The 23,819-nt window shown below is 41.7% G+C and overlaps 2 protein-coding genes across 6 annotated transcripts; one reads left to right on the top strand and one right to left on the bottom strand.

The window, feature by feature from the left end:
* The first annotated feature begins 88 nt into the window (after positions 1–88).
* Positions 89–9,112, top strand: LOC103972169 (double-stranded RNA-binding protein 6). 4 transcript variants are annotated; one of them, XR_670760.3, is made up of 5 exons: positions 1,105–1,742; positions 4,076–4,295; positions 7,671–8,765; positions 8,853–8,900; positions 8,977–9,112. XR_670760.3 is itself a non-coding variant. In XM_018820692.2 (4 exons), exons 2-4 carry the CDS (start codon positions 1,497–1,499, stop codon positions 8,606–8,608), a joined length of 1,404 nt encoding a protein of 467 aa, XP_018676237.2. In that variant the 5' UTR covers positions 89–544; positions 1,218–1,496; the 3' UTR covers positions 8,609–8,825. The 4 variants fall into 4 exon arrangements, 2 of the variants coding, with proteins under 2 accessions (XP_018676237.2, XP_009384665.2); XM_018820692.2 differs by lacking the exons at positions 8,853–8,900; positions 8,977–9,112 and adding an exon at positions 89–544 and having other exon boundaries at positions 1,218–1,742; positions 7,671–8,825; XR_010502417.1 differs by having other exon boundaries at positions 8,853–9,112.
* A 5,301-nt stretch (positions 9,113–14,413) lies between these two features.
* LOC103972168 (auxin response factor 18) lies at positions 14,414–19,323 on the bottom strand. 2 transcript variants are annotated; one of them, XM_009386386.3, is made up of 6 exons: positions 18,980–19,323; positions 18,747–18,900; positions 18,576–18,639; positions 17,329–18,483; positions 15,359–16,260; positions 14,414–14,936 (listed from the first exon to the last, which is right to left on the bottom strand). In XM_009386386.3, the coding sequence occupies exons 4-6, from the start codon at positions 18,421–18,423 to the stop codon at positions 14,867–14,869; spliced, it is 2,067 nt and encodes a 688-aa protein (XP_009384661.2). In that variant the 5' UTR covers positions 18,424–18,483; positions 18,576–18,639; positions 18,747–18,900; positions 18,980–19,323; the 3' UTR covers positions 14,414–14,866. The 2 variants fall into 2 exon arrangements, with proteins under 2 accessions (XP_009384661.2, XP_065030723.1); XM_065174651.1 differs by having other exon boundaries at positions 18,591–18,639; positions 18,980–19,322.
* Positions 19,324–23,819: the final 4,496 nt, after the last annotated feature.

The following is a 23,819-nucleotide window of genomic DNA, read 5'->3' as shown; positions in this document are numbered from 1 at the left end:
CGTCACTAAACCAGCCATTTCTGTGACAGTTGGATTGGATGATGGCACATCGTCCTGAGATCCTTATCAACCTTGAATTGAGGCCAAGAGCCGCGGAAGATAGCACCGGAGATGATGGACGCCCCGATATCAATGTAGGAAGAGAAGAAGGACGAGTAATGAGGAGAGCGAAAGGGGAGATAGCTGACCCAAACATTGATGGGACAAAGCCGTGTCATGATTCATGTCTTGTAGGGACCGTCGCAGTGGGTGGGTTGGGTTGACCTTTGGGTATTGCAAACCCCACTACTGGCCACAAGCACTCCAACGAAGACCACATCCATGATTACTGACTGACTGCATCTTTTTCCTCTTTCTGATGCTGACCACTATTTTTTTCTTTCTATTTTTCCAACATTACACAGATAACAAAGCCGGAAAAATACTGTAAAGAGAGACCAATCCATGTTGATGAGCAGAGGTGGGTCGAATAAGGTTCGCCTACGATCACCGGGAGTCGCCGCCGCCGCCAGAGGTGGGTCGAATAATGTGCGGCTTCTCGGCGGTGAGAATTGCTGCGACTCTTTTCCCTCCTTCCAAGTTACTTATTTGTCTCACCATCTCATACCACCACCATAACATAACATGCATCATCAATCATGTCAGCACAGGAAATAACAATCAACTTGCATCCATATAAATTTGCCATAAAAACTCATGATAATTATATATAAATATAAAATTACGTTTTAGTTGAAGTCAAAGTGGTGTTGACTTAATTTCAAAAAATTGTGGTGCTCATGCAAAGCCAATTTTTGTTTAATTTCGAACTCACAAACCAATATTTGATTTCTCTTTACCAAAACACTATTATTAATTTTTATCTTGTTTATTGCATTCGAGCAACGAAAGGAAGGTTGACGTACATAAACAAACGCTCAAGTGACTCCTCTGTTCCCAGTCACATCTGCAGCTTGAATTCGCACTTCACATCTCACCCCTCCCTATCATTATTTATATGCAGTTTAATTTTATCATTTAATTAATTTTTAATTATTTATTTGCCTAACAATTGATATATATATATATATATATATATATATATATCTATGAGAGAGAGAGAGAGAGAGAGAGAGAGAGAGAGAGGTTTTGGGAAAAATGGTAAGCGTTTTAGTTGCTTTTCGTCTTAGATGCGCGCAAGACGAGTTGATCTCTCTGTTCTGTTCCACTACGACCAGGAGAGAGAGGGAGAGGGGAAAACCCTATTAGGAGGCGTCGCGACGGAGCCCTAGATTCCGGTGGGATCCCCTGGAAAACGCAGGAGGAGGTGCCTTTGCTCATCGGTGGCGGCGCCGCGCGGATCCGGATCTTGTCCGGCGGCGTCGGCCAAGTTTGGCCGGGAGGGACAGAGGTGCTGCTGGAGAAGGGGTGGGGGGGCTGGATCTTGCGTCGTGTCCGCCATCGGAGGGTGATATCTTCCCGTGGGGCTCCTTGGGAGTGCGGGAGCGTGGGCGAGGATGTATAAGAACCAGCTGCAGGAGCTGGCGCAGCGGAGCTGCTTCAACTTGCCGTCGTACACGTGCATACGCGAGGGGCCGGACCACGCGCCGAGGTTCAAGGCGGCCGTGAACTTCAACGGCGAGGTGTTCGAGAGCCCGAGCTTCTGCACCACGCTGCGGCAGGCGGAGCACTCGGCGGCGGAGGTGGCTCTCGCCGCCCTATCCCACCGCGGTCCCTCCCACTCCCTCGCCGCTCGGATCCTGGTCAGTACCCGGTGGCTTACCCTCTCCTCCCCTCTTTCTCTCGTCAATCCATACACCAAACCATAAAAAAATCGATTTTTTTTCTTCGTCCTCACCTCACAAAATTAGGTGAAAAAAGTTCATGTTTTTCCCTTCCGTGTTTTGCACTTCCGTTCTATTTTGCAGCTTCATAAAGTTGTTTTTTTAAGCAATCATTGTTATATTGAGTAGGAACTTCAATTAATCGATAAAGTAACTTTTGGGGAAAAAAAATCAAAATTGTGAAGAAGAAGAAGATTCTTTCTTCTTCATTTGTTTCCGTTAGACCGAACAAAAATTGGTTCTTTAGGGACAAATGAAGAAAGAAAAGAAAGGGATATTTTTTTCTAGGTAATGAATTGACTCGCTTTCTTCTTCTTCTTCGTTCCTTCGTTTGGTTCGGGTTTTAGTTAAGGCAAGCTTCGTCGGCACGGCGACGGAGTCATCGTCCTTTGAATAATCCCCTTTTGTTCTCGCTTACCACAGACCACTTGTTTTACTTCTACGAACCTTATCTACCTGTCTGGATTCTTGCGCGTGGTTCTCCGGTAGGGTTTTGCGTTGTTAAACTAGTCCAAACATAACGATCAAAGACTTTTTGGAAACCCCAGGTAAAGGTGCGTTTTTGTCACGAAACATCACCGTGCTTCTCAGCCAGCGTCTCGGGTTTCGTGTCATGTTATTATATTCGTCTCAATCTTTGTCTTATAGGTTTACCGACCTGTATGTGGTATATAATAATCAGCTGTTCTGGCGCCAGTTTAATCTTTTATTCCAGCCGATGTCTAGTTTTGATGTACTAATAACTTTGTTAATTCTGCTGTATGAATGCTGACTCTGCTTTTGATTGTCTGTACGAGTCTGTCGTCGATTCATGTGTATAGAAATAAGTGACGATTAAAGGGGCTAACCTTTTGAGATAATGGTGGGAACATGAGACTTGTGGTTTTGAATTTTGGTTGCCGCACCTAAACACACCACGGGGGCATGCAAGTGGATTGCAGCTACCAAGTGGGAAGAAGGTCGACAAATTGTCTTTTGGTCAACGGCTCTGTAGGTATTGTGGATCTGGTGATTATTGTCATAATTGTTTCTGTAGCAGCTTTGAACCTTTAAAATGATTAGAAGCTTTTGTTATCCTTTATAATTTTTCAAGCGAAGAACAATAAATATGATTAAAGGTGATTATTTTTCTCATCATGTCTTGCAAACATTAAAGGTGATTAAAGGCAGAAGAACATCGAACATGATAGAATAAGCATTGCAATAACTTTATTTGTGCTTAGCAAAATTCTGGGTTTCAACTTGCCAACCTACCACATGGATTGTAGAAGCCTTCATCTTCTTGGTGAAGCCTTCTCCACTAAGATTCTAAGTTCAGAAGGTTCCATGGATGGGATTAAGTTCATGATTAAGCTATAATATATCATGAGTCTTAGCTAATGTTGTAACTTATATTTAGGGAACACATTGTATTCTCTGTCGTACCTTTTATCCCCTTTGTTATACTCTCGATAGCACCAAGTAATGCAGGTCAGTGTTGGTACATCTTGTCTGATCACGTCAGTGTTTTGTTGGAGTTATATAAAATATTGTCAAGAATAGTCTCCAGAATATCTCAAGATATGGACATTCCTCTTTGCCGATGTGCCATGATATACTGTTTAAGCTTACTGGGTTCACAAATTAGGTATGTGAATAGATAACCTTCCTCTGACAGTTTGTATTGTTTCTGGTGGACTTTCTTCTGTTGCTATAAGCCTTCTGTTATGTGTTTTAACATATAGATAAAACAAGCCTAAAGAATTATGTTCTCTGCTGTCTTTCTGACATCATAAACTTCTTAGTGTCTGCTCTAGGAAACTGCATACCTGAGTTTCCTAGGTTTTGGCCAGGTCAATCGAGTGCCTTTCATCTGAAGAATTATAAATATTAGTATCGCAAATTGCTTTAGCTGTAATTGTATCACGTCTACCTTTGTTTTGCTGCTGTAACTGTGCTTGTTTCATGTATACCTTTTTTTTTTTGCATCAGTATGATTTAGGCTCTAATATATGCTTATGCAGTCCGTTGACTGTGGTCATCATTAAATAAGATATCACACCAACTCAAAGTGTACGAACTTGAGCTCTCTCTTGAGTAGGCTTGTGTGACAGTCAATATAATTCTGTAGCATAGACAATATGTGGCCTTCCAACCTGTTACTAGTGCCAATGATACAGCATAAATGAAAGCTTTTCAGATGAACTTATCCTTTCTAAATTCTGTTAAATAATCTTCATGAATTTTTGGTATTGATTATGATGTCTTAACAGGATGAAACAGGGGTTTATAAGAACCTCCTGCAGGAAATTTCCCAGAGAGTTGGGGCACCTTTGCCATCATATACCTCAGTGCGTTCAGGTCTGGGACACCTGCCTGTCTTTACATGCACAGTGGAACTTGCTGGAATCACGTTTACGGGCGAACCTGCTAAGAACAAGAAGCAGGCAGAAAAAAATGCTGCTTTGGCAGCATGGTCATCATTGAAACGATGTGAGTCACTAACATGTTATTGCTGGCATGCTTACGATGATATAGATTTGCTTGTTATGTGGATCCTCAATTGCATGCTTGATGGGGAGATTAGATGCTCTTTTAGAGAACGGAAACTAGTAAGAAGCCAAAGATATGGAAGACATGATAAGCATAAGTGTAACTCAAAACTGCTTAAATGACTTATTATATGTGATTATTTGCAAATAAAAACACTTATTTATCTAAAGAGGTTAGTTTGGAATTTCATGAGTTATATTGTTAGCCATTGAAGAAATTTGTTCTAGTAATATTTAGAAAAATAAAAGAAAAATGAATAAAAAGAAAAATGAACTTTCTTGATGCTCCTAGTTGATGCCTGTATTTTGTCCTTTTCTAAGGCAAGGTGTTTAATTTCGAATATCAAAACATGTGTCGGTCCATGGCCAGACCAATATGGATCTGATCCATTTTGTAAAGGCATACCAACCCATGGTACATAGGAACATATTGAGGTACAAGGGGGCAAGAGGCAACAAAGAAGCTGACAAGGGTGGAGGCGACAGAGAAGAAGAGGATGAGGTAGTGTCGACAGTGTCACACCCTGGTACGAATTGACTCATGTGTCGAGAAAATCGTATCGTGCGTGAACCCCTCTTCAAAAATCTATTGTACAGAGTTGTATATATTTTTTTTTCTTAATATAATCTCATAAATAATTATCTTATTTATCAGACTTAACTATCACCTCATCTTCGATACTCCCTCAATAGTCACTCCAGTTGGTTCGCTAACTTGAAACTATCATCAAACTATCTTGAAAGAATCTACACTGTAATTTGCGGAAGTAATTTTGGGTGAGTATAAATGCTTAGTAGGGAATACATATCAAATAAAATAATAACAATAACTTATTGATTAAATGTCATAATGAATTAATTGTACATATGATATGTGAGTCATATAACAATGAATAAGAGTACAAAATCATATGAGTAATTAGGGATCATGCATAGATCGTAAGAATACGTGCAATATGCTTTCATGCAATATTATCTATAAATATAGTCAGTCATCCATGTGCACTTCACGAAGATTCGACTTTCAAGTCGAATATCTGACGAATACTTCTCTCAATAACGGATGGAGAATGACCATATAATAAGTCTTACAATTGCCACATGCACTAATACAACATAATATGTACAAAATTCAATTATCCATACATATTATCATCAATATCCAAGTAAAGTTGGACACCTGATGGTGCGCTCTCCCAATAGCATATAGTGAGGTTTTACTCCAATGGGATGTGTTCATCTTCCATGATAGAGAACTCATATTCCACTCCCAATAGCAGATGGAGTGATGTCTCTCATTTGCCAAAGTAGAGACACATTCTTTCCAACATCAAATGGATGAATCATCTAGCTATCACGTCTGATAGCTTGCTAATCCCCGAAGGGAATCACCCTCCAATATATAGGCTCTCTTGTAATTGACAAGGATTATCCAGGTCCTTTTATCATATCAAAACCACATATCATCTTATAACATGTCATCATTCATCATTATCATTGTATGATTATGTCATTGTACCATCAGCTCACTCAATCAGGTACTCAATCACAAGACAACAAATCATATTGGGAGGATGATATAGGGGATTCGATCCAGCGGGTGCTACTCGTTGCATGATGGGCCTGAAGCTCCTATCATGTAGGGCACAATTACATGGATATCTCACATCTAACCTAACTAGATTATTCATCTGTCTGTCAATCATGCATCAAATATGCATGTGCATATGCAAGATTCCATAAATGCATCAATAGGGATGTAGGAACATCGATCACTTACCATGCATCAACCATGTACATGCATTTATGAGATAACATAGATTTATCAGTAGGAATGTAAGTCAATAGTGCAAGTATCACTTAAGCATGATATGTGCTTCAAAATGACCAAGAGGAAAAGCAACAGTGTGACTTCATGTTAGATTGTAAATCTTGTGCATGCAATTGGGATGGCCCTGCAGTTGGTCATACATCCCAATTCCCATAATGGATCACACCCTAAAATTAGACCTTAAAGTTCCACAAATAAAAGTGTAGGTGGGGACAACATGAGAAACACCATATACTAAGGGGAACTAACAAGTGCATTGATGATAGCAATATGATTGTCCAATTGACAATGATGTGTATGATCATGTGTACTAAACCATAGAAGGTGTACAACAGCATCCTTGTAATATAATGGCTGAAAGATAGTTTCTGGAAAGCCTACCTTTACTTTCAAGAAATCCTAGAATGCAGAATTACTAGTCTTAATGTAGAAATCCTAGAATGCAGAATTACATTAGTCTTGATGTCAAAACGTAAGTGCCCAACTGCTACACAAGGGGCATGCTCACTAGGCTGCACTCTTTTAGGATTGTAGTGGACAAAGGCCAGCCAAGGTTATGGTAGTTTGCAGCTTGGTGAATGAATATAATGCACATAATTGATTGTACAAAGAGAGTGGAAGATATCACTTCCAAAGGCCATGGTGGAGGCAAGACTTAGTGGCTGCTCAGATGCTGTGTTCATAGCCTTGTGCAAGTATAAGAGATACTATTTGAAGGAAGCAGGAAGAGCACGGACCAAGGGAGACATTATTTCCTTTAGGGTGTATGGTGCACAAGTGTTGCCTGTGCATGTCCAAGATCATATGTTGTGGATGAGTTGGGACACATGCTCGCTCCACCAAGTGGGGCATTATTATCCTGGTATCATCGCCAGGTCAAGGTCCTATGTCGGCAGCCAGGGAACAGGGCTACCAGCATAACATGCCTTCTGATCTACGCTTCGCAGGGCTGCTGTATGGCTGCCGATCTACCCTTTGTAGGGCTGTTGTATGGCTGCGTGCAGTCACAACAGCGTTCCTTTTGCAGACCAATGATGATGAGAAGAAACTTGAGGAACACGACAGAAAGAAAGATTCAGATTGCCACTAGGTTTCTTGGATCAGTACTTGTCATGCAAAATAGATGATACTAAAGAAAACACAGATCTATATCGGGAGAGGATCAACGAGATAGAGCGGGGATGGTGGCAGACAATGCTAGGTGAATCACACACGTGAGAGAGGCATTGGGAGGGGTTAGGGTTTTGATTAAGGTAAATCCTAAAGAAAATTAAAAGGAATCAAACTTACTGTCCATCCAGGCCCATTACTAGGCTTAGACTAAGCGGTAAGTCTTGCTTCACAAGTGGATCCAGCTGCAGCTGGATTTCAGGACTTCTGAAATTGATTGTCAAATTTGTTAATATTGCTGATCTTCTTCAGTTATTTATCTTCTGCTGCTCGTAAATGTTCAAATTTTCTGATACCATCTTCATGAATATACAGTGGCGAAGGAAGCAGCAAGCTCGTCAACTGAACAAAACAATGATGAGCAGGAACAGATCACGATTGCTCGAGCTCTCCTCAATTACCGCCTCAAGGAAAAAATAGCTATGGCGAACAACCCCCATGCAACTCCTTTCCCAAAGAAGTTCCCAGTTCAGCTAGAAAAAAAACCAGCTTCACTTCAATCTCCTCTATCTGTATCGAAGATCCTTCCTCTCATCAGACAAAACTCTATTCCAAGAGGTCGTGCAACCTCTCGTGGAATAAATGATGGAGCTCATGCATCATTCCAAGAGAACCACAATGAGCGGCCCCAGAACTTCCCTGTTGCCGCAGCAGCACCATATTTTCCAGTTAGGCCCTTCGGTCGGCCTTGCCATGGCATGGCACCCCCTGTGACAATAAGGACAGCTGTGCCAGTCTTTTCAGCCCCCCCACTTCCACCACCACCATCACAGGTATGCCAACAACGTCTGCCTGTTATTGGTCACACACAGATCCGCATGGCATCCCCAGTCCGCATCAGACAGTCCGTGCCAGTCTTTTCTGCTCCACCACCACTCCCACCTGTAACTTCAGTGATCCCAGTTCGGGTGAAGGAACCCTTGCCGGTTGTCTCACCCCCTTCATTGGACAAGGTTCTTGTGCCAGTTATCGCATCAGCATTACCTGTTCAGGTAAAAGAATCAGTGCCAGTTGCTACGGCATCTCTCTCAGTGAATGAACAGTCACCTGTTACTGCACCAGCTGTTCCAGTTCTAGTAAAGGAACCATTGTCCTCGATTCAGACACATGAGCCTTCAATCTCGCCCCTGGCCTGTCTAGCAGTGAAGCCTTCGAGTCAGATAGAGGACTTTGTGGATGGTCGTGATGCAAAGGATCTGGAAGAATCTGAATCGACAGCGATGGAGAGCTTGAAACGATTGGATATCTGTTGAATTCAGAGATCCTCTACGCTCATGTTTTGCTCATCATGCTTCTAAGTTAATTTTGCTTTGATGTATTGCTATTAGGATTTTAGAGAGGCCACGCTACTAGAATCCTAGCTCTACAGACGCCAATCTCAAACTTGAGGCCAATTCACTTGATATGAAGGTGTGCATTCAGTCGATCTTACTTTCTGTAGTTTATCTAAATGTTCATAATTGTCCTTCAGCAGCTGAAGCTCATCTACTCTTTCAGTATCCTAACGATGAGACGTTTTAACTCTTCTGTTCTTATCAACTACTGGTAAGCAATTGCAGTCCGAATGCAGTGCTCCCCAACTCAGATAAGTTGTGAGACCTGTTTCTTGCTTGTGTAACAGGGATGATTTGGCATGCTGTAGTGGAGTTGGTACAGTGAGTAGTAGCTCATAAGGTGATATGTCCATCTTCTCAGACCTTAGAATCATTTTGTCTTCCATAGTTGGTAAATATTGCAGATGTATTATGTGTTTTTCAGCAGTGTTTGCATCAGTTGGATGTTGTTTTAACCACATTTCTTTGACAAAATAGAATCACCATGCAAGAAATGGTGCCATGTCAGTGATTCTGCATGATATTAAAACTCTGCAAGGATCAGAGGAATTGATAGGCTGAGTTTTCCCAACTAAAAGTCGAAAGAGCTTCATTTACCAAGTATCTACCACTGTATCTTAATAAAAAGCGGAGGTAAATATATGTGGAAACTGATCAATGCTGCATTTACTTCAGAATCACAAGTCCATACTATTCCTGAGAAGGAAACCAAATGTCTTGGCATGAGCTGCAGTCATGAACCGGCAATTGAGTGGTTTTGTTGTACTGGAAAATGCAGTTCAGGCCAACTCTTCATTTTGCAACCACAAAAACTATAATAATCAAGACTCGTAGTTAATATTGGTAATTGATAGGAAGTTGAATGTTAGTCAATATTCATCTAACATGACTGTCACATGCCAAGGGGAGACTATTGAAGACGATTAGAGGTTGTCTTCCTATAAACTGTTTCATGAAATATTTTATCATTTACGATCAGTTATAAAAGTTCATCTTCAACACAATAAAAATGAGAGTTTTTTTTTATTACTCGCATCTATAATCATACACTTGGGTGTTAGAGGGATTAGATCAAAAAATTTTATTTGACCTTGATTTTTGTGCATGTGACATCTCGAGAGCTTGATGTTTTAACCTCGGAAGCACATCAGACAATCCTACACATATGGGTCTGCATCATGTTGGGTTGACCAAGACGTCAACGATCTCATCGCTCAATATTTTTCATACAAGAAGGAGGACCCAATGATTATTTGTCAATACACTCCATGAACCCTTGAGTGAAAAGGCTTTACCCTCTAACCCACTGTACTTTTACCCAATGGGGCTGTAGCTATCCTTTTCGTACATGAGTGCATCTACCTTGTTGTAGATATTGATGTGACACTAGCATCGATTTAATAACTTGAGTCTCTCACCCCGAGGGATGACCCTAATCCTCTTGCTCATTCCCATTGAAGTATTCTTAAATCTCACTCAACAAGTGCAAACGCTAACAGACATGATACATGTCATTGCTCTGCTTTTACCCCCAATTAACCCAACATACGATGCCACCAGCTCAGCCGTCATCACCAACTCCACCCCAATCGGCATCGACACCCATCGAGGTTCCCTGACCTAACGTGGTGCCAATATTCTAGGAATACTCGAGACTCGTTGAACTATCGATCAAGGGGGCACTTTAATCCCCAATTGTGGGATTCCACGGACTATACCACCATTTTACCCTATCTAAATTCGAGATTTAGTTTATAGAGTCGATGGGGGATTCCTTGTGGATCCGACTACAACAAATGGTATACAGTCTATATGATATTAGATGAATGAGGGACTATAGATATACGATAATTGAGGATAGATAAGTTTAATGGAGTGGATTCTCCTATATTGTCTAGGGACTACGGTATAGTGATATAGTATACCCGTAGTCAATAAGTTAAGTGAATTGTTATAAGAGATGATAATTTACTAAGTCAGAAGAAATTCTAGCAGGTATAACTCACGATTAGCTTTATATTGGGCTTAAAGGGTTGCACAGTTGGGACGAGTAGAGGTTCGAATATGAAATATCTGTTGGAGCCCCTATATTATATTTATTGAATTTTATAGATATGATTCAATAAAAGTCGATAAAAGATTATTGAGTAGTTGAGTAGTTAGATGAAGATCCAATACCCAATAAGACATGATCCATTATAGTTAAGTTACAAGGACCTTTATAAATATATATGAGGGAACTAAAAGGGCATATACTGATAGAAGATAAGATTTTCCCAACTATATGAGGAAATATCTCTATTCTGTTGAGGAAATTTTTCTATTCTATTAAGGGAAATATGACACATTTTCATTTCTTCAATAAAGCTTCACCTTTTCAATAAATCTTCTTTAATAATTATTCTTATCTTCTATTATTTTCATCATATACTAGACCCTTTTTTACTACTATCTTATTTTAAGGGTCGGCTCACGTGGTGTGCATGGAGAGGAACCGGCTCATGTGGTGTGCATGGAGAGGAAGATTATGCAACGATTTGAGGAGCGTCTTCGTCGTATCTATCATGTGGATCACTACTAGAGAGGATGATAGTTAACCTCATTCATTTACTCCGATAGATCTGAGACTTTACAAGGATATACGATCTCCCTATGTAACAAATCTCACTTGACACGTGTGATTTTGGTTTTGTGTTTTGGTTTGCGCATCAATCTTCACACTAAAATGAGAATCTTTTTCTTTGGGAAATCTGAGGTTTTTTTTCTATTCTTCTACTGTATATGTGATGCTCTGTGTAGGTTTCCCAATGAACCTACCATTCACATAAGGCGAGGAGGTGGAAACCCAACCCCTCTTTATGTTGGGAAGCCCAACCCCCACCTTCACTTGAGGTGGGGAGGTCGAAAAACCTAACCCTTGCCTTTGCTTGAGATAGGAAGGTCGAGAAACCTAATCCCTGCCTCCTTACACCGAGGTGTGGAGGTTGAGAAGCCTGATCCTATCTTCGTCGGAGATGGGGAGGTTGGGAAACCCAACCCTCACTTCATCAAGGCATGGAGGTCAAGAAACCCGACCCCCACATTTACGAAAGATGAGAAGATCAGAATCACCACCAGTACTACTCGAGCACGATGAACTAAACATGCCACTAAGTCAACGGATCGAAAAGGTATAAACTTGATGTATCGGATAAACTAGACATCACACTTTGGACCCCTCTTGTGAGAGCCTCGAATCATGCCTTAGGAGAGGAACAAATAATAAGGAGTGTATCATCAACCAATCTTCATATGATACATGACCACCATGTGATGTTCGGGGTAGAAGGAGAGGACAAAATCTACCCTCCACCTATCCATCCACGTAGGCAAGGATCCAAGGTAGATGATTATGGTTAGCCCTTCAAGTTACCCTCGTAGACAAGAGGCCAAGAGGAGGCGATTAGATGCTACCTCTCTTTCGAATATTTCATGAAACATTCTATACCTCGAGATCTCGATATTTCCACCTTGAAAGTACCTCGGATAATCATATTTATATAAGCTCAGATCACGATGGATTGACTAAGATGTCAACGACCTTTTATCTCTTCTTAATTTCTTATTTAACTGTAAATCATAATTAGATTCCTCTTATCATAAATACGTTATCATTTACAATAGCCTAACCCAACCCAATAGGATAATTATTCTATTAAATTATTGAGACTAAATTATTAATCTAAAATGCGTAAGTTCAATTTAACCATACTAAACCAATGAAACCTTACTAGTAAATTGAAATATAATTAAACCGTAAGTGTTATGATGACAATCTATACTTCCACAAAGTTGGACAGATGCTTTTATGGTGGGGAAAGCAGTTGTTGTTGGCACTCAACTAAGCAGTGCCTTGGCGAGTCACTGACAGCAGAATCAGAGAAGACATCTCAATTCAATGCAGTGCTCTGCTTGCTGACCTTTGTCCGGAATTAGCAACCTGATCTCAAACATCCTACATAACGAAGACAAGACAATCTCTTTCTACGACTTAGCCTTAGATTTTAGATTTTGTTGATATCACCTTGGTTTAAGATTCATGGACCTGTTCACAATCGTTAGAACGCTTATGTTGATCTCATATTTATTTGATGTATGTATTTTCTCTTCAATAATTTCCTACTTTATCCATTCTACAAACGAGAAATTATTTGTTTTGAAGAAGACTATATAATTTGATACCTATAATGTTTTAGTTCCTTTACTCATCAATTGATAGAGACTAAATATTCATATCAATACTCATAATATGAAAACCAAGGACTTATAGGTCCTCTTTCTAACGTCAATTGATAAGTCATCATTTGTCATTATTGGCATGAGTACGAGAGTTCACGAGGAATTGAGAGTTTATAAGATGTTATTCCTTCTAGGCAAACCTAAAAAAAAACCAAAGAAGGTAGAGAGTGATACTAACACTGCTTTGAATGAGTGAATCACTCAATGAATTATCCTTCCCATAAGCTCTCTCTCTACCTCTTTTTTGTCTCGATCCTCCTTCATGCATTAAACAATCAACAATTGGTTGCATATATTAACATGGATTTATGCACCACTGTTTGCCAAGAAGATGGATTCATGCAAATTTATGCTTCTTGATCTTGGATGGATCTTGCGATTGAACAGTCAACAATAGGGTGCATATATTATTAACATGGAATCAAAGACAGAGACATCAGACGAATGAACATCTTGCTTTCCATCACCACCACAGATTAATACAAGACAAAGACATCAGACGAATGAACAACTTGTTTTCCATCACCACCACAGACTAATAAATGTCGAATGTGGTCCAAGAACTCATAAGAATTGGAAGGGAGTGCAACTATTTGTTTGCTCTTGATCATACACTCTGGATCTGTACATGCAAACATTTGTCCTAAACAATCATGGAGGATTGATTGCATGAAGTTACACTACAGTTGTTGGACATATCATGTCACCTTGACCACCTAAAGATTGATAACCAAGTTTCCGATCCAGATATAGAAACACTGGAAACTTCATAGTTCATCTTCAACAGCATCTATCCACGAGGAGCCTTTAGATCCAAAAGATCTCGATATATAAGCATTCTAATGATACAAGAGCAACAATTGGAGAGTCAGCAACAGTGTTAATGACCCCAGACAAAAGAAACAGGTGAGACAGTGTAGAATTGGCTGAGCCAAATTGCTTCCTGCCATAAAAACCTGTCTTTTTTCTTTGTCATGTGGTATTTGGAGCATATCTTTCAACAAATTCCCATTTTCCAGGGATTCGAAAGCTCAATGAGAGAGTTCTTGTATGGAGCTTCTGCTTGTTGATTGCTCAAGAGGCCTGTGTGTGCTGAATTCTTTGCTCTGTCACAAGTAGGGGATAGCTCAGGAGAAACCATGGAAATGGCAGTGAGTCTGGTTGGACAAGACATCAATTTCAACAAAACAGCTAGGTTATCTGCATACGTTCTTGACAGCAGGTACTTGGTGATTGATTACTTGAGCTTCAATTTGACTTGGCTGAATGAAATATTTCTCTTGCAATCACGAACTCTCTCTTCAATTAATACAGGCAGGAAAAACGACTGAATTTGTGACACCACTAAATCGGGAGCTGCAATATAACCTGGGCTCAGTGTTCTCAAGATTTATAGATCAATCCAGCAACACTGACATGAACATGAAGACAACTATAACGAGTCCATGAAGAAGATTGAACAATCTGCATTCCTTTCAGCAATATTGTGGTTTTAAGTTTATATTACACAGCATCCAACAAGCATTGAAACTCGACTCTAATAATATGCACGGACCAGCTAAAACTATGACAACTGACCACCGACTTTCTCACACAGAGAACCAACTCCATCGTAGTTAGTGTTTTTCCATCTGCATGAAAGACCAAAGTTTGTGCTTTTTCTAGCACAAATAAATGTGGCAGGAATTTCCAGCGAGAATAGACCGCAACACTGATTCTTTTGCTAAATAAAGTTGCTAATAACTTGTCCTTAGTTGTGAAACTCATACTGGAAATTGAGATGAAACAGAAAACTGGCTTTCGAAACATAAAATCGGCATCCAAGATGAAGTGCCTGTGATGTTGGCAATTTAAGAAGAGACTTGCCTGCTCAACTATACAATTGGCAAGTGACTTTCCCTAGCTTGCAATGTTGTCGCTTCCTGTATCAGTTAATATTGTCAGTCTCCTGGCTGATTTCATGAAGTCACTGCAACAAATGAAAAAACAAAATGTATGCGTCAATTCACAGAGCAAACAACAGGTTGTGGAGGTAAGGTGAAAATATTATAATTTTGTAAACAGTTTCACGAAAAAACAAGGACTGCTTCCTCATTAGTCTCAGACATATCAACTTCATAAAATATGTACAGAAGAGAACAAAATTTTGGGAAGACAGTTATGCAAGCCATATGGAACTCTAAGATGTAAATTTGATGTGAAAAAGCTGGAGTAACTAAAGAAGAAAATGCAATGAAACATTTGAAAGCTTCCAAATCCTCTTTGAAGAAAGTATAAAGGAAAAGAAAACCACCAAAAAGGATCTTCAGGCAAGAGTCTACAGCATCTTGCAATGACAAAGGAAGGAATTGTCTTTCTACAAATTATAAAGATTGCAATCAAATAGATCACCTGAAAGGTTCTTCTCCAGTGTGTTTAACTGCACCGGCTGCATTTTTATAAAGCACATGACTCACCATCTCTGATTTTTCAGTTCCAAACATGTCAGCAAGCCTCCCATATAGTTCCTCATATGAGCCTAATACAGAGAGGTCAAGGGTGCGACCCACATCCTCTGATTCCATAAACACCTTACATTGCCCAGTCCAATGACCAAACTCCGAAGCTAGATGATCCTTCTGACTTGGGAATGCTTCAAGAGATCCCTTCAGATTTATTGCAGATCCAGAACCATCAGACATACTCACTGTCTTTTCAAGATTCTCATCCGATAAGCTGTTTCCGGTAGCACAATGGGATGTCGTATTCTCAGATTTGTTCAAAGACACTTGTTCTTCAGTGAGTATTGGTTGCCCAAAGAGCACCAATTGTGGTGGCTTCCCATCACATGATTTCTTCAGGCTCTGAGAAGGATGACTGATAGTTAGCAAACATGATACCTTGTCACGAATAGTAGGATTGCCAGCAGTAACACCCGTAGAAATCCTCGAGGGCAGAGTAGCATGATCAAGCCGATGAAACCCAGTGTGGAACAGATCCGTCTGCAGTTTGTTAAGTTGGACATCTGATAAAGATAGACCAAATTGTGCATGCCTGGTTCCCTGTATGCTTTCAGGAGCGTTGTCAGAAAAACAGCAGAAGGGGCTGTCCCTGGTGATGATGGGGTTTCCTACGACCATTGGCATTGGACATTGACCTTCAAAGGGAAAATCAGGGTGTTGGAGAATCCGTGGCTTTTTCCTGGGTGGTGAGAGATGTGCAAGATGAATGGCTGGCAAATTTGAAACCAGTTCAACCAGCCATGGACTCACACGCTTCACATTCTGTAACAGGTCTGGTTCATCCCACGTCACCTGCAACATCATTTCAAGGGTGATTAGCATTCTCAAATTGAAAGACAAATATACTCACAGGTAGAAAGGGAATACAATGAAATCAAAGTCATTAGATTACCAAGCAAAAGAACCACATGCAGTATGTGTATTCAAAAAAGCATTGTTTTCTTTCTTTTTTGACAGAAGTCAAGCACAATTTGAGGATTTTAGGAAGCCCTAGATGATGAGGATTTTAGGAAGCCCTAAAATTTGAGGATTTTAGGAACCGATCTATTCACGAGATACTGTAATTTTCTCTGCCAGGAAGAATTCTTTTTTACAAAGCACTTATCTCCAATTGAATACTCAAACATGTCAACGTGAAACAATCATAGGCATCATCTTAGTTGTTTTAAAAATTGCATTTTTCTGGTAGCAATATATTCCAATGCAGCTAGCCAAACTAGTACAACTTTCAGAATTATGAATTATGGATTGCCAAAGAAAAGAAGATCACACACTTATTTTAACAACCAAAAAATATTTTTTTTTGTATTATTAAGAAAGAATAACAATTTTGTATCACAGTTAACTGTCTGAATAAAATATTAATACAATAACTTAAGATCCATGTTCATGAGATCAAATATAGTTTTACGCTGATTGTATATTAAAAAATTAATATATAATAAAAATGGTGGAGAATATTAACAAGTTCAAGGACATCAAGTGATCACCATATATAAGGGGGAAAAAGAGTTTATACTTGTTCATGAGAACACCAAGATGTTTAAAGCAACTGCATCATAAAACTTCCTCTCAGAATATCCCTCAAGCATTTTCTTTTTCACGACATCTTCATCAGAAAAAAAACATTTCTTCTCTACATTAAATTTTTTAACCCAATTAAAGTGAAATGAAATGTGAATCTGAAAAAAGAAAAGAACTAAAGCGCATTTCTCATACTTAAAGTTGGCTTCTGATAACCACCAACATTGTTTAAGAAAAATGATTTCAATCAGAAAGAGCTAAAGCACATTTTGATCACCAAAGTGTACAAAAAAGGGAAAGGATAAACAACTTGCATATGCCGCATAAAGAGGATACCTCGAGAAGTCTCCATGGTGAATTAGGCCATCTTATGGGATCAGCAACCTGAACCGAAGATATAGTCCCCATGAACCAACTAATCCTTGATGAATCCTCAGTTTCGAAAGCCATTTTAAATCTCATCCCCGGATACCACTGGATCCTTATCGCTGCTTTCACTGCTGCAGCCTTTACACAAAACTCTGGCGTACTGGCTCTCGGGTAGTACACAACCTCGAAAGGCTTCCCATTTGCTGCAAGTTTTACCGCCTCAATGACAGAATCTATTCTCATTTGGCTCCTTCCTCTTATACCCCTGCTGGAATCAAAATCATCACCATTACCTCTCATCAATTTGCCATCTTCTTCCCTCACGAAGACAGATAAGCCACCATATCCAGAAGCACCATTACTGCCTGGGGGATTCCATCCTGGCCAGCAATCTGGGCCATCACCAGCCCCACCTTTTTTGGCACGTCGGATACCAACACAGAGTTCCCCGTTCTCTGCTCTGAGGAACACAATGGAATCCCCTGCCACAAGTTTCTTCTGGTTCACAAAGGTGCTCCATCCGGTGGTGAGAAGGTGCCGACGAGGTGTCCCCCTGTATATGTGCCTAAACTTCCACACCTCGCCATGTACATCCTTTGCGATCACGGTCTGTACCGGAGGATCTGCCGAGTAGTCCAACCTCGGGAAGATGGTCTCAGCGCAGTAGCGAGGGACCGAGAATCCACCACCATTGTTGGCATCCGATTGGGTCAATGTCTTGGCAAAAGAAGCAGGCTTTCCGCACACATCAATTCCATTCGTACCGAGGTCCAGCCCATCATCTTCCGCATAGTCGAGCTCGCTGCCCCTGATAGGGGCCATCTGGATCTTGGCAAAGACTTCGTCTGTCTCCCGGTCAGCCATGAACTTGACTGCCGTGACTCGGCAGAGTATGAACGGCGGTATCCACCGTGAATTCCCAAAGTCCACAAATCCTTGGGCGTGCTCCGCGTGACCCTGGGGGAAGTAGTAGACCCTGGAGTTCACGGCCGGCATCTGAACCATCCCGCCGGCGCAAGCATGCCAGAGCTGGGAGTCCAGGCACTTATCGTTGTCCTTCATTGATGGTTCTCTCGTGGATTCGTCGGCTAAGAGCAACTCTTAACTGGCCTTCGAAGAATTCTGCGAACAGAGACAAATTTGTGGTGGTATAATTGATAAAGAGACCATCTTCATCACCTTAAACGGTAGCTATGAAGAACAGCATACGTTACCATGACACTCCTCACCTTCCGCACGAGCCAATTCTTCATATCCTTTATAGCATAAGACACGTTCCTGCGACAAGGAATCAAAACGGAGAAGAATACGCTATGAATCTAAAAGATCCAGACCACTTCGCATAATAATTCGGAAACGAAGCAGAAAACCTCAAATTCGCTTACCTTCGCTCCGAACAGAACTGAGGCAACTGGAGAAGCAAGAAGAGAAATGACCGGCACCGAATGGAGAACCCGTGAAATTTCTTGTCCTTATCCCCAAACTTTTCGTCTCAACGACGATCAAAAGCAGGCGCAAAATCCCAAAAGTCCAACCTTTCTGCACTCAACCGAAATCTCTCAGAGAATCCAACCAGAAGAAAAAAGGAAAATACAACACCACTTGCAAGCTCAATTACCTTCAACTCAAGCCCTACAAAACCCACCACACGATGACCTCAACTCCATCGTTTCCAACCAAAACAATGCCAACCCTCAGAAAAAGCACGAAATTTCACCCCCAAAAACTTTAACAAAAAAGATTACAAGAATTTATTCGACACAGATTCCACCCCAAGATGCAGTCTTTCCGCTCCTTATCCTCGATCCACAGTGACTCCCTCCTCGCCCGCACTCGTAGGCGACCGGAGGAAAGAGAGGCTGCTCACACTGTGGATATTTCCCCTGCTCGGTCGGATCTCTTATATCACCATCATACAGAGCCGATCTCTCTTTCGAGTAAAAAGCAAAGGAAAGAGAGAGAGCAAATTAAATGATTGTGAAACGAAAAAAATAATTTCGAGAAATATTTATTCGTTTAATTTTGGCCCCTTTTTGAGGTTTTAATTAGGGTGATGTCACTGTTGTGGATACTGTAGTAGTAGTGGTGGGTGAGAGAGAGAGAGAGAGAGAAGGGGGAGGATCAGGTGTTTGTGCAACTTGACGCTATAACTTAAAAGAGAGGCTACTTTGTCGACGCGTGTCGAAGACGCTACCCCCCGATCTTCCGGTCCCGACGATGGTATTCTTGACGCGACCCCGTCACCAATTCCTCGCCGATCCGGACGACTCGCGGACCCCGCTGTTCCTTTCCTGGATAGCTCTTGTCGTCGCCCTCTATTTACAGCACTACCATTGCCGATTTCTATGTCTTCTCTGATCCTTTCCTCCACGGGAAGGGTAAAGACCGATTGACACCCTACTACTACAATTGCTGCTGCTAGTACTGATCTTGCGGTATATGTGATAAGGTATTTTTCGGATCTAGGTCACATTACAATCGATGTTACACCACGTCACAATCAAGTCAGCAAGAGAAGCACCTTCGCACGTCAAGCCAGCAACCGTATCAAGACGCCACTCGATATGTCCCTTCCCGATAAGCCCGGGAGGACATCGCATGGTGTCGTTCCGCACGTCCTGAGACGGTGGCCGCACAAAGGTACCATCTCATCCCTCGAGGATCGATCGTCACATCAAACCCACGTACGATCGACCCTCGTATAGTAATAGTATAAAAACCCTTGACCGGCATACGATTAAGGGGGAGAAAAAATGGAGGCAGAAAGTAGAACCCTACATTGACTTACTTGTCGAGGGGTCACAGTCGGTAACGACCCGATGGAGCCTTCTGTGCAGGAAAATGGTAACGTTTGAGGTGAGACCATCCCGATCGATAGAGGCATCCTTTCTCTCAATGCACCAATCAACATCCCGACGAAGAGACATCAATATTGCGGTGCCAACACACGACTGAAGGGTTCGACCGACTCCGACATCCAACTTAATCGATCGAAGACTCCCGACATCATCTCGTGGACCAAGCCGTGCTGACTCATCAGCCACAATGCATCAGTTTATCAACTATATATATATATATATATATATATATATTGGCTGGAGTTAAACTGGCATGTCAAATTTGGAGACTGTTATGTGATGCCAACTGCATGCTCAGCTTGTTTCATGGCTTTTTGTTCAAAGATTCTCAGCTACGTGGCATGATCAAGATGGCAAAACCACATATAGCACTGCATTTGACGTGAAGGGACTCTTCTTTTCAGATGTGTATGTACCATGAACTGCGCATGTCATGGGGGCAGCTAAAGACAGCTTGCCGTGCAAAGACAAGCAGGTGAAGCCGTGCTTAGTTAGATAAAGTGGTATATTATGTCTTATTCCTCCATCCATCTATCTATTTTTACAACAGCTGCTCCTTGTCGTCTCTGTCACAAAGTAAACACTGACATATATATATATATATATATATATATATATATATATATATATATATATATATATATATATATATATTGCTTTTGGTGCTCAATGATTCTAATTTTCTGTTCCTTTTCTCCTATTAGATTTACTGAGTTCAAATCCATTTTAAATGGTGAGGGAGCGGTGAAGGGTAAAAGAGTTATTACGAAGAAGCAGCGCGGGAACGGGGGGCGATCGGTTGGGCGAGGGGGAATCGGCGATTCATCTGAGGCGACGGGGCGTGGTGGATCCCGCGGCGGGGTCAGCGGCCGGGGACGGCGACAACCGACCTCCCCATGCCGCGCGTCCGCCGATCCGTCAGCGTCCTCCTCCCGTGCGCCGGTCTCGCAAACGTGCGCCGTGGTTTAATAATAACAGTATTGTTGTAATTATTATTATTATTTATTGCTTTTGTCTAATTTTGTTCTTTTTATTTTGTTTCAAGTCTAAAAAGAGGACGCGTAGCAGCGCCACGCGTCGAGAGCAGGGTGGAACAGAGCCGGGCCCCGCGTGTGTCGGACATTTTGTCGTTTCCGAACCGGGGCCTCTGCGGAAACGACAAAGAACGGGTCGGGAGATGAGAGGCGGGCCCCGCTCCCTCTAATCCCACGGTAAGCATGATGACGATGACGAAACCTTTCGTCCCTCCGAAGTAATACATAGCTTACCCATGACGGTGGTGGAACTATGTTCACTGCACACGCAGCGGATGGACCATGGAAAATCATGTGGGCGTCGGAAACCTCCGTCTCCGCAGTCAATAGGAATTGGCAGCAGATGGACCATGGAAGGCTTGTGGGCGTCGTAAACCTCCCAACTCCGTAGTCAATAGGAATTGGAATGGCTCCACAGTTTTTGTGACCGTAATACCCAGGTGCAGAGAAAGATACGAGAAGAATCTGCTTGCCATCAATGAGAACCAGTTTCACATGAGCGCCTACTGTGGGAAAGAGCAAAATAGAGTAAAAGCATAAGCGAGACAAACGGGACAATGTACTTAGCAAGCGGCAGCCACCACTTGACCTGGAACAAGATTCAAGCCGTTAATGTTGAAGGACAAATATCCAACTCTCCTCATCCCTCTTCTTCTTTTATTCGGGTAGAAGAAGACAGCTTTAAGATCATACTTTGTTTTAGTGTTCGGAGAATAGGAGTGCGGTTGTGATGTACGTGTGACGGTGGTTTCATTTGCTGGGAGAAAGAATTCTACACAGACGAATGATGATGGTTCGGCAGAAATATCAGGAACCAGTAATCTCAGTCACACAGGATCAGCTTAATTCGAGTGGCACTTGGACGCACCGGTAGAACATTTCAAAGCCTAACTTGCCGGTATTGTCTTCCTTTAGTCAATCAACAACAGCACTTGGTTGCATCATTGTGGAGTCCAGCTTACCTTATCCTTGACGCTCCTTCTCCACGTTAATGAACAAGCAAATTAGGCTTCTTTTCTTGAGTTAGGTAGCAACATGCATCTCCATTAATTCTACCGTCGTACCATTGTTCTGCTATATTCCATCCAGTTGCATGGTCAATGTGAAGATTCCATGAAATGAGAACTAGGACTAATTTAACACCGACCCGTCCAGATGTTACGAAGCGTTGTCTTGCAGGCATGGTCCCGTTTCGAGATTGGAAAGTGTGGACGACAACGATGATAGAGAAGGTGATGAATCATGGAACAAGAGTCACGAGCATTCAAGCATCCAAGGGAACGGAGGAGCAAGGGTTGTTGGTGGTCTCCTGAGCCTGGATTCTAATTGGCTGAAGACAAAAGATACTTTTTCTTTGAGCAAAGAAGAGAGCAGATACTTGCACAGAAGTGATAAGTATGTTGATCACCCACCCACCCGACCCAGTGGCTTGCCTGTCCTACAATGTTCATCATGAACTCAGACAACATGCGTTCGATAAAAGGAGCGGTCAGGTAGGGTTCTTGTACACATGCAGTCTTACTGTGCATGTTCATTGTAGATTGCCACAACGAAGCAGTAACCATGTCTTTGACAAAAGCAGCCCATCAACGACTTGATCAAGTGGTCAATCAACCTTTATATTAAAGAAGAAATGTATGTACGAAGATGAATGCAAGTGACTTGTCATTCACTCTAAAGCACCAAGTCAATGCTTTTTTCTGGTTTAAGCTTTTTCATCTTTTAGTAGCGTGGGAGTATTTCTTAGCACTTACACTTAATATAGATTTGTTAAAGGAAGAGAGGGAGAGAGAGAGATATGTGGTGATGGGGTCAAAGGAGGAGGAGGAGGCAGCAAGCAAACATAGGGACATGCACACGTGACTGACGCGGCACAACCCGTGGCCTCCGGTCCGCCTCGGTGGCCGCACCGGGTGAGGCCAAGCTACTCGGCCGTCGATGGCGATCGCTGTCTCCTCCGGCTGCGTCCTACGTGAAGGCGTCTTGTCTTACCACCCTAATGCTTGGTCGAATACGTTTCTTCTTCACCTCTTCTCCCTGTCTCGGTACATCAATCCATCAACTAGATCAGCAAGCTCTACGGTGGAATGTTTGCACGTGACACAAGTAACACTAAACTGAGTTGGTCAGTATGGACTTCTTTTCTTCTTCTTCATCGAACACAGTTGGATTCTCATAGAGAAATATAAGTGCATATGGATAAAATGGTATAACCAGTGCTAAGAGTTGCTGAATCACAAGCTCATGAATCAAAGCATATCATCATGCCAAGTCAAATTGATGGCTTTTCTCCCAGGCAAACTGTAGATGAGTCATTCAGTGTTGGCATCAGCTCATCCACAGCTACTGTAGGTGATGTTGGATATCAACCTTTAGCTAAAAAGCTTAGTGCGTGAACTCCTTTGGGTCCCATAACAAGTGAAAGAAAAAAAAAGACAAGTACATGACCACACCTCACCTCAAATAAAGCTACTGCATGTCTCAGACACCAGCTTGTAAAGCTGTGCATCTTATCCAGAAGAGAAAAGCAGTTCTCGACACATGCATATGCTTTCTGCGGGAAGAT

The sequence above is a fragment of the Musa acuminata genome, chromosome BXJ3-11 (assembly GCF_036884655.1).
Source record: "Musa acuminata AAA Group cultivar baxijiao chromosome BXJ3-11, Cavendish_Baxijiao_AAA, whole genome shotgun sequence".
In the NCBI taxonomy this organism is placed as follows: Eukaryota; Viridiplantae; Streptophyta; class Magnoliopsida; order Zingiberales; family Musaceae; genus Musa; species Musa acuminata.
This window is presented reverse-complemented; position numbering and strand designations above follow the sequence as displayed.

Coding starts and splice junctions, on each gene's coding strand:
- LOC103972169 (XM_018820692.2), top strand. CDS start 1,497: ATGTATAAGAACCAGCTGCAGGAGCTGGCGCAGCGGAGCTGCTTCAAC. Junction 1,743..4,075: donor CCCTCGCCGCTCGGATCCTG/GTCAGTACCCGG, acceptor ATGTCTTAACAG/GATGAAACAGGGGTTTATAA. Junction 4,296..7,670: donor ATGGTCATCATTGAAACGAT/GTGAGTCACTAA, acceptor ATGAATATACAG/TGGCGAAGGAAGCAGCAAGC.
- LOC103972168 (XM_009386386.3), bottom strand. CDS start 18,423: ATGAAGGACAACGATAAGTGCCTGGACTCCCAGCTCTGGCATGCTTGC. Junction 16,261..17,328: donor CACCATGGAGACTTCTCGAG/GTATCCTCTTTA, acceptor ATGATGTTGCAG/GTGACGTGGGATGAACCAGA. Junction 14,937..15,358: donor ACTGGAGAAGAACCTTTCAG/GTGATCTATTTG, acceptor CATTTGTTGCAG/TGACTTCATGAAATCAGCCA.